This window comes from Salvelinus namaycush, unplaced genomic scaffold, assembly GCF_016432855.1.
Source record: "Salvelinus namaycush isolate Seneca unplaced genomic scaffold, SaNama_1.0 Scaffold4023, whole genome shotgun sequence".
Taxonomy (NCBI): Eukaryota; Metazoa; Chordata; class Actinopteri; order Salmoniformes; family Salmonidae; genus Salvelinus; species Salvelinus namaycush.
Window position 1 is genome coordinate 7,501 of NW_024061035.1, and position 9,976 is coordinate 17,476.

Genomic DNA, 9,976 nt, shown 5'->3' on the forward strand with positions numbered 1-9,976 from the left:
ACTCAATGAACCTTCAGCACTCCCCACACTGTGGAAACTAAATGGTAACTCAATGAACCTTCAGCACTCCCCACACTGTGGAAACTAAATGGTAACTCAATGAACCTTCAACACTCCCCACACTGTGGAAACTAAATGGTAACTCAATGAACCTTCAGCACTCCCCACACTGTGGAAACAAAATGGTAACTCAATGAACCTTCAGCACTCCCCACACTGTGGAAACTAAATGGTAACTCAATGAACCTTCAACACTCCCCACACTGTGGAAACTAAATGGTAACTCAATGAACCTTCAACACTCCCCACACTGTGGAAACTAAATGGTAACACTGAACCTTCAACACTCCCCACACTGTGGAAACTAAATGGTAACTCAATGAACCTTCAGCACTCCCCACACTGTGGAAACTAAATGGTAACTCAATGAACCTTCAGCACTCCCCACACTGTGGAAACTAAATGGTAACTCAATGAACCTTCAGCACTCCCCACACTGTGGAAACTAAATGGTAACTCAATGAACCTTCAACACTCCCCACACTGTGGAAACTAAATGGTAACACTGAACCTTCAACACTCCCCACACTGTGGAAACTAAATGGTAACTCAATGAACCTTCAACACTCCCCACACTGTGGAAACTAAATGGTAACTCAATGAACCTTCAGCACTCCCCACACTGTGGAAACTAAATGGTAACTCAATGAACCTTCAACACTCCCCACACTGTGGAAACTAAATGGTAACTCAATGAACCTTCAACACTCCCCACACTGTGGAAACTAAATGGTAACTCAATGAACCTTCAGCACTCCCCACACTGTGGAAACTAAATGGTAACTCAATGAACCTTCAACACTCCCCACACTGTGGAAACTAAATGGTAACTCAATGAACCTTCAACACTCCCCACACTGTGGAAACTAAATGGTAACTCAATGAACCTTCAACACTCCCCACACTGTGGAAACTAAATGGTAACTCAATGAACCTTCAGCACTCCCCACACTGTGGAAACTAAATGGTAACTCAATGAACCTTCAACACTCCCCACACTGTGGAAACTAAATGGTAACTCAATGAACCTTCAACACTCCCCACACTGTGGAAACTAAATGGTAACTCAATGAACCTTCAGCACTCCCCACACTGTGGAAACTAAATGGTAACTCAATGAACCTTCAGCACTCCCCACACTGTGGAAACTAAATGGTAACTCAATGAACCTTCAACACTCCCCACACTGTGGAAACTAAATGGTAACTCAATGAACCTTCAACACTCCCCACACTGTGGAAACTAAATGGTAACTCAATGAACCTTCAGCACTCCCCACACTGTGGAAACTAAATGGTAACTCAATGAACCTTCAGCACTCCCCACACTGTGGAAACTAAATGGTAACTCAATGAACCTTCAGCACTCCCCACACTGTGGAAACTAAATGGTAACTCAATGAACCTTCAACACTCCCCACACTGTGGAAACTAAATGGTAACTCAATGAACCTTCAACACTCCCCACACTGTGGAAACTAAATGGTAACTCAATGAACCTTCAGCACTCCCCACACTGTGGAAACTAAATGGTAACTCAATGAACCTTCAACACTCCCCACACTGTGGAAACTAAATGGTAACTCAATGAACCTTCAACACTCCCCACACTGTGGAAACTAAATGGTAACTCAATGAACATGTTCCTGTTGTTCAATGTAGAATGATGTATCTCAGAGTCTGCCGTTTTCACCCAATCACTGATGGCGTAGTGACACAGGTTCCACCCCCACAACGGCCCTCTGCTTTCAGCACTCCACTTAACGTGAGCCAGACCACTCTCGTTGGGGGGGCGTCCTGAGCCAGACCACTCTCGTTGGGGCGTCCTAAAAGCAGAGTTGATTGTCTGTCCAAGCATGTCAGGGAGGGAACAATCTACCCCCCCCCCCCCCCCCCCCACCCACCACAGCCTCTACTGTAGACACTGAACAGGGGGAAGAGGTTTGGAATGAGGGCTCTGATTGAAAAGAGAGACCACGGGGTGGTCTGTAAAAAGGGAGCCGGGAGACGAAACCTACATTTAGGATTGATAAATAATTCATAGAGAGCAACCAACTTCTGCACTGCTGCAAAACAGAGCTCTTGACCCAGTTCTCTGCTTTCTGTGGGGCCTGTTGATTCCTCTCTGCCCACCCATTCTCTGTGTGAATCAAGTGAATTAAATCAAATACATCCCCTCAGTTCAGGGCCTGTTGATTCCTCTCTGCCCACCCATTCTCTGAGGGAATCAAATGAATTAAATCAAATACATCCCCTTCAGTTCAGGGCCTGTTGATTCCTCTCTGCCATCCATCCTTTGTGTGAATCAAGTGAATCAAATCAAATACATTCCTTCAGTTCAGGGCCTGTTGATTCCTCTCTGCCATCTATCCTTTGTGTGAATCAAGTGAATCAAATCAAATACATCCCCTTCAGTTCAGGGCCTGTTGATTCCTCTCTGCCATCCATCCTTTGTGTGAATCAAGTGAATCAAATCAAATACATCCCTTCAGTTCAGGGCCTGTTGATTCCTCTCTGCCATCTATCCTTTGTGTGAATCAAGTGAATCAAATCAAATACATTCCTTCAGTTCAGGGCCTGTTGATTCCTCTCTGCCATCTATCCTTTGTGTGAATCAAGTGAATCAAATCAAATACATCCCTTCAGTTCAGCTATGCAGAGCAGAGGGAGGTCAATAGTCTCTTTATCTGTTTACATTCATATGACAAACAGTGATCAGAATAACAGCACACCAGCGTTAGTGCAACTAAGTGACATTCCATGCATACGAGAGCCATTCCTGGTGGCCAGCATGCTAATTACGACAGACAAAGAGGGATTGTGTGAGGCAGGATGGTTCTCTTTTCAGGGGCAGAGAGAAACGGGGTGGCACAGAGGACTGTTGTTCCCTAGGACTGAGAGAGAGAGAGAGAGAGAGAGAGAGAGAGAGAAGAGAGAGGGAGAGAGAGAGAGAGAGAATGAGAGAGGGAGAGAGAGAGAGAGGGAATGAGAGAGAGAGAGGGAGAGAGAGAGAAAGGGAGAGAGAGAGAGAGAGAGAGAGGAAGAGAGAGAGAGAGAGAGAGAGAGAGAGAGAGAGCGAGAGAGAGAGAAACAGAGAGAGAAAGAGATAGTAGGTGTGCTCAGAGGAATGTCAAAGAGTAAAGGACAGGAGGTCACAGTGGACATCAGAATACTGGTCCTCATGCTAGATGAAGGATGTTAACACACAGTACAGTGAGGGATGTTACCTACTGTGATATCCACTGTGATACCCGCTGTGATACCCGCTGTGATATCCACTGTGATACCCGCTGTGATACCCGCTGTGATACCCGCTGTGATACCCGCTGTGATATCCACTGTGATACCCGCTGTGATATCCACTGTGATACCCGCTGTGATACCCGCTGTGATATCCACTGTGATACCCGCTGTGATACCCGCTGTGATACCCGCTGTGATATCCACTGTGATACCCGATGTGATACCCGCTGTGATATCCACTGTGATACCCGCTGTGATACCCGCTGTGATACCCGCTGTGATACCCGCTGTGATATCCACTGTGATACCCGCTGTGATACCTACTGTGATATCCACTGTGATATCCACTGTGATACCCGCTGTGATACCCGCTGTGATATCCACTGTGATACCCGCTGTGATACCCGCTGTGATATCCACTGTGATACCCGCTGTGATATCCACTGTGATACCCGCTGTGATACCCGCTGTGATATCCACTGTGATACCCGCGGTGATACCCACTGTGATACCCACTGTGATACCCACTGTGATACCCGCTGTGATACCCGCTGTGATACCCGCTGTGATACCCGCTGTGATATCCACTGTGATACCCGCTGTGATACCCGCTGTGATATCCGCTGTGATACCCGCTGTGATACCCGCTGTGATACCCGCTGTGATATCCACTGTGATACCCGCTGTGATACCCGCTGTGATACCCGCTGTGATACCCGCTGTGATACCCGCTGTGATACCCGCTGTGATATCCACTGTGATACCCGCTGTGATACCCGCTGTGATATCCGCTGTGATACCCGCTGTGATACCCGCTGTGATACCCGCTGTGATACCCGCTGTGATACCCGCGGTGATACCTACTGTGATATCCACTGTGATACCTGCTGTGATACCCGCTGTGATACCCACTGTGATACCCACTGTGATACCCACTGTGATGCCCACTGTGATGCCCACTGTGATGCCCACTGTGATGCCCACTGTGATACCCACTGTGATACCCGCTGTGATACCTACTGTGATATCCACTGTGATATCCACTGTGATGCCCACTGTGATACCTACTGTGATACCCACTGTGATACCCACTGTGATACCCACTGTTATACCCACTGTGATGCCTACTGTGATGCCCACTGTGATACCTACTGTGATACCCACTGTGATACCTACTGTGATACCCACTGTGATACCCACTGTGATGCCTACTGTGATGCCCACTGTGATACCTACTGTGATACCCACTGTGATACCCACTGTGATACCTACTGTGATACCCACTGGGATACCCGCTGTGATACCCACTGTGATACCTACTGTGATACCCACTGTGATACCCACTGTGATACCTACTGTGATACCCACTGTGATACCCACTGTGATACCCACTGTGATACCCACTGTGATACCTACTGTGATACCCACTGTGATACCCACTGTGATACCCACTGTTATACCCACTGTGATGCCTACTGTGATACCCACTGTGATACCTACTGTGATACCCACTGTGATACCCACTGTGATACCCACTGTGATACCCACTGTTATACCCACTGTGATGCCTACTGTGATACCCACTGTGATGCCTACTGTGATACCCACTGTGATACCCACTGTGATACCCACTGTGATACCTACTGTGATACCTACTGTGATACCCACTGTGATACCCACTGTGATGCCTACTGTGATACCCACTGTGATACCCACTGTGATACCTACTGTGATACCCACTGTGATACCCACTGTGATACCCACTGTGATACCTACTGTGATACCCACTGTGATACCCACTGTGATACCCACTGTGATACCCACTGTGATACCTACTGTGATACCCACTGTGATACCTACTGTGATACCCACTGTGATACCCACTGTGATACCCACTGTGATACCCACTGTGATACCTACTGTGATACCCACTGTGATACCCATTGTCTTTGTGTCTTTGTGGAATGAACAGTCTTATCACAGAGAAACACTAGACTGTTATGCCGTGGGGGAGAGACAGACAGAGAGACAGACTGAGAGACAGAGAGATGAGGAAAGGGAGGGGACAGAGCCAGACAGAAAGAGAGAGAGACAGACTGAGAGATGAGGAAAGGGAGGGGACAGAGGCAGAGGCAGACAGAAAGAGAGAGAGACAGACAGAGAGATGCGGAAAGGGAGGGGACAGAGGCAGACAGAAAGAGAGAGAGAGACAGACAGAGAGATGAGGAAAGGGAGGGGACAGAGTCAGACAGAAAGAGAGAGACAGACTGAGAGATGAGGAAAGGGAGGGGACAGAGGCAGACAGAAAGAGAGAGAGACAGACAGAGAGATGAGGAAAGGGAGGGGACAGAGGCAGACAGAAAGAGAGAGAGGCAGACTGAGAGATGAGGAAAGGGAGGGGACAGAGGCAGACAGAGGCAGACAGAAAGAGAGAGGCAGACTGAGAGAGAGAGAGGCAGACTGAGAGATGAGGAAAGGGAGGGGACAGAGGCAGACAGAAAGAGAGAGAGACAGACAGAGAGATGAGGAAAGGGAGGGGACAGAGGCAGACAGAAAGAGAGAGAGGCAGACTGAGAGAGAGAGAGGCAGACTGAGAGATGAGGAAAGGGAGGGGACAGAGGCAGACAGAGAAAGAGAGAGAGGCAGACTGAGAGATGAGGAAAGGGAGGGGACAGAGGCAGACAGAGAAAGGGGAAAGAGAAAGAGAGAGAGGCAGACTGAGAGATGAGGAAAGGGAGGGGACAGAGGCAGACAGAGAAAGGGGAAAGAGAAAGAGAGAGAGACAGACTGAGAGATGAGGAAAGGGAGGGGACAGAGGCAGACAGAGAAAGGGGAAAGAGAAAGAGAGAGAGGCAGACAGAAAGAGAGAGAGGCAGACTGAGTGGGGGTACGAAGGCTCAGTTTAACTCACCAGTTTACAATCCTTTGTGGAGAGCTTAGTGAACCATTGGTTGTACTCCAATACTGCTATTATAGCCACCAGATCCCTGCCAGGGACACAGAGACAATATCAATCACATTGGGATATTACGCACCTTGGGAGAACGGATGAAGGCTGTTTCAGTAAACCCATATCAGAATATTAATAACAATGTAAATGCTTTTTTTTCTTCTTCAAATAATCAACCATTATATATGACATTTAGTGCATAAGAATTGAATTACAAAGTGAAACGTTACACATGTAAAGGGACAATCTGCAGTTGCTACATACATTTTTGGACTTATAAATGAATGATATGTACCCGTTGATTCTTGAAGAATATAACTTATAAATGAATGATATGTACCCATTGATTCTTGAAGAATATAACTTATAAATTAATGATATGTACCCATTGATTCTTGAAGAATATAACTTATAAATGAATGATATGTACCCGTTGATTATTGAAGAATATAACTTATAAATGAATGATATGTACCCGTTGATTATTGAAGAATATAACTTATAAATGCCTTAACAACTGTCGTACCCATATCAGAACGCTAAATATAAGTGTGTTTTACTGTATTGTTTGTGAACACAGTGAATGCAAACCAACAGGGTATATTATGGATGGTCAGTCCTTCCACCCAGAGCCCTGTCTATTCATCTGAGACTGGTTACTTTAGTCACAACCCTCAGATTTTTACAGAAACAGTAGTGGGACAATGCTTTGTTACTGCGGATTCCCCCTTTAACATTAATGTTAGAAAACATGACAAAGTGTATTACTGTATTACCGTATTACTGTTCAGTAGCTGCCATGATAGAGTACTACAGTGTATGAGAACCTAGTGACTCCCCTATTCTTCAGATGACTGAAGTCCTGCAGGCTGAGATCCCGTGTGTCTTGAACCTAGTGACTCACCTATTCTCCAGATTACTGAAGTCCTGCAGGCTGAGATCCCGTGTGTCTTGAACCTAGTGACTCACCTATTCTCCAGATGACTGAAGTCCTGCAGGCTGAGATCCCGTGTGTCTTGAACCTAGTGACTCACCTATTCTTCAGATGACTGAAGTCCTGCAGGCTGAGATCCCGTGTGTCTTGAACCTAGTGACTCACCTATTCTCCAGATGACTGAAGTCCTGCAGGCTGAGATCCCGTGTGTCTTGAACCTAGTGATCCACCTATTCTCCAGATGACTGAAGTCCTGCAGGCTAAGATCCCGTGTGTCTTGAACCTAGTGACTCACCTATTCTCCAGATGACTGAAGTCCTGCAGGCTGAGATCCCGTGTGTCTTGAACCTAGTGACTCACCTATTCTCCAGATGACTGAAGTCCTGCAGGCTGAGATCCCGTGTGTCTTGAACCTAGTGATCCACCTATTCTCCAGATGACTGAAGTCCTGCAGGCTAAGATCCCGTGTGTCTTGAACCTAGTGACTCACCTATTCTCCAGATGACTGAAGTCCTACAGGCTGAGATCCCGTGTGTCTTGAACCTAGTGACTCACCTATTCTCCAGATGACTGAAGTCCTGCAGGCTGAGATCCCGTGTGTCTTGAACCTAGTGACTCACCTATTCTCCAGATGACTGAAGTCCTGCAGGCTGAGATCCCGTGTGTCTTGAGTCAGATAGATGGTGTCTACATCCTAGAAGACGTGACAGGAAACAGACTGTGAGCTTCCTTCTCACCACTGTCATAGTAATCAAATAGCTACGTTAAATGGAATCGAGCACTTCAAGATGAAGAATTAACAAACTATTTCTAAGCACATTTTATGCAACAGACGGTGTGTCTAGATCCTGTTAAGTGTGATAGGTGTGTACTGTATATTACTGTTGGAACTGGAAACAGAAGAATAACATCTACAAATCTGTGTTCGCTACCAATAAACTCTGATGTGATTAGACAGGAAGTGACAGTTAAAGTAGGTGTGTCACCACTGTCATACTGATTCTAGAACCTACAGTACCTACTGATTCTAGAACCTACAGAATCTAGTGATTCTAGCACCTACAGTACCTAGTGATTCTAGAACCTACAGTACCTAGTGATTCTAGAACCTACAGTACCTAGTGATTCTAGAACCTACAGTACCTAGTGATTCTAGAACCTACAGTACCTAGTGATTCTACAACCTACAGTACCTAGTGATTCTAGAACCTACAGTACCTAGTGATTCTACAACCTACAGTACCTAGTGATTCTAGGACCTACAGTACCTAGTGATTCTAGAACCTACAGTAACTAGTGATTCTACAACCTACAGTACCTAGTGATTCTAGAACCTACAGTACCTAGTGATTCTAGAACCTACAGTACCTAGTGATTCTAGAACCTACAGTACCTAGTGATTCTAGAACCTACAGTACCTATTGATTCTAGAACCTACAGTACCTAGTGATTCTAGAACCTACAGTACCTATTGATTCTAGAACCTACAGTACCTAGTGATTCTAGAACCTACAGTACCTAGTGATTCTAGAACCTACAGTACCTAGTGATTCTAGAACCTACAGTACCTAGTGATTCTAGAACCTACAGTACCTAGTGATTCTACAACCTACAGTACCTAGTGATTCTAGAACCTATAGTACCTAGTGATTCTAGAACCTACAGTACATAGTGATTCTAGAACCTACAGTACCTAGTGATTCTAGAACCTACAGTACCTAGTGATTCTAGAACCTACAGTACCTAGTGATTCTAGAACCTACAGTACCTAGTGATTCTAGAACCTACAGTACCTAGTGATTCTAGAACCTACAGTACCTAGTGATTCTAGAACCTACAGTACCTAGTGATTCTAGAACCTACAGTACCTAGTGATTCTAGAACCTACAGTACCTAGTGATTCTAGAACCTACAGTACCTAGTGATTCTACAACCTACAGTACCTAGTGATTCTAGAACCTACAGTACCTAGTGATTCTAGAACCTACAGTACCTAGTGATTCTAGAACCTACAGTACCTAGTCTACATGTTCTATTGAACCGACAAGACAACATGGACATGAAGAATTCACAAAGGATTTATTGCTCAAATGTAATGTGATAGATGTTGTCTGGGTTGCTGTTTTACCACTGCGATGGTGACTGACGTATAACCTGAAGCTTGGCAACATGGACATGAACACAAACCTCATGTCATTCGCCAGATGTAAGGAAATGTTCAAACACACGTGATAGTAATAATTAATTTAGTCATAAATAATTTGTGAAGTATCTACGTTAGCCAAGAGGATACTGACCCATTGAACTTCCTCTCTGTAGGGCAGACCCAGCCAGTCACACACACATCTGTACATCTGAGAGAAACCACCTGGAGAGAGAGAGGGGAGAGAGAGGGGAGAGAGAGAGACAGAGAGACAGAGAGACAGAGAGAGAGACAGACAGAGACAGAGAGAGAGACAAAGAGAGACAGACAGACAGACAGAGACCGAGAGACAGACAGAGAGAGACAGAGAGATAGAGAGAGAGACAGAGAGAAACAGAGAGAGACAGAGAGAGAGAGACAGACAGAGAGAGACAGACAGAGAGAGAGACAGACAGAGACAGAGACAGAGAGAGACAGACAGAGACAGAGAGAGACCGAGAGAGACCGAGAGAGACCGAGAGACAGACAGAGAGACAGACAGAGACAGAGACAGAGAGAGACAGAGACAGAGAGACAGACAGAGACAGAGATAGAGACAGAGAGAGACCGAGAGAGAGACAGAGAGATCGAGAGAGAGACAAAGAGAA

General features: G+C 45.8%; 1 protein-coding gene across 1 annotated transcript in view; it reads right to left on the reverse strand.

The window, feature by feature from the left end:
- Window positions 1-9,554, reverse strand: part of LOC120041078 (F-actin-uncapping protein LRRC16A-like) — a gene marked incomplete at both ends in the record, with an annotated part of 12,403 nt that extends 2,849 nt beyond the window's left edge. Inside the window, 3 exons of the mRNA XM_038986038.1 lie at window positions 6,214-6,289; window positions 7,807-7,880; window positions 9,484-9,554. Coding sequence (XP_038841966.1) covers window positions 6,214-6,289; window positions 7,807-7,880; window positions 9,484-9,554 — 221 coding nt within the window. The remainder of the gene's footprint in view (window positions 1-6,213; window positions 6,290-7,806; window positions 7,881-9,483) is intronic.
- Window positions 9,555-9,976: the final 422 nt, after the last annotated feature.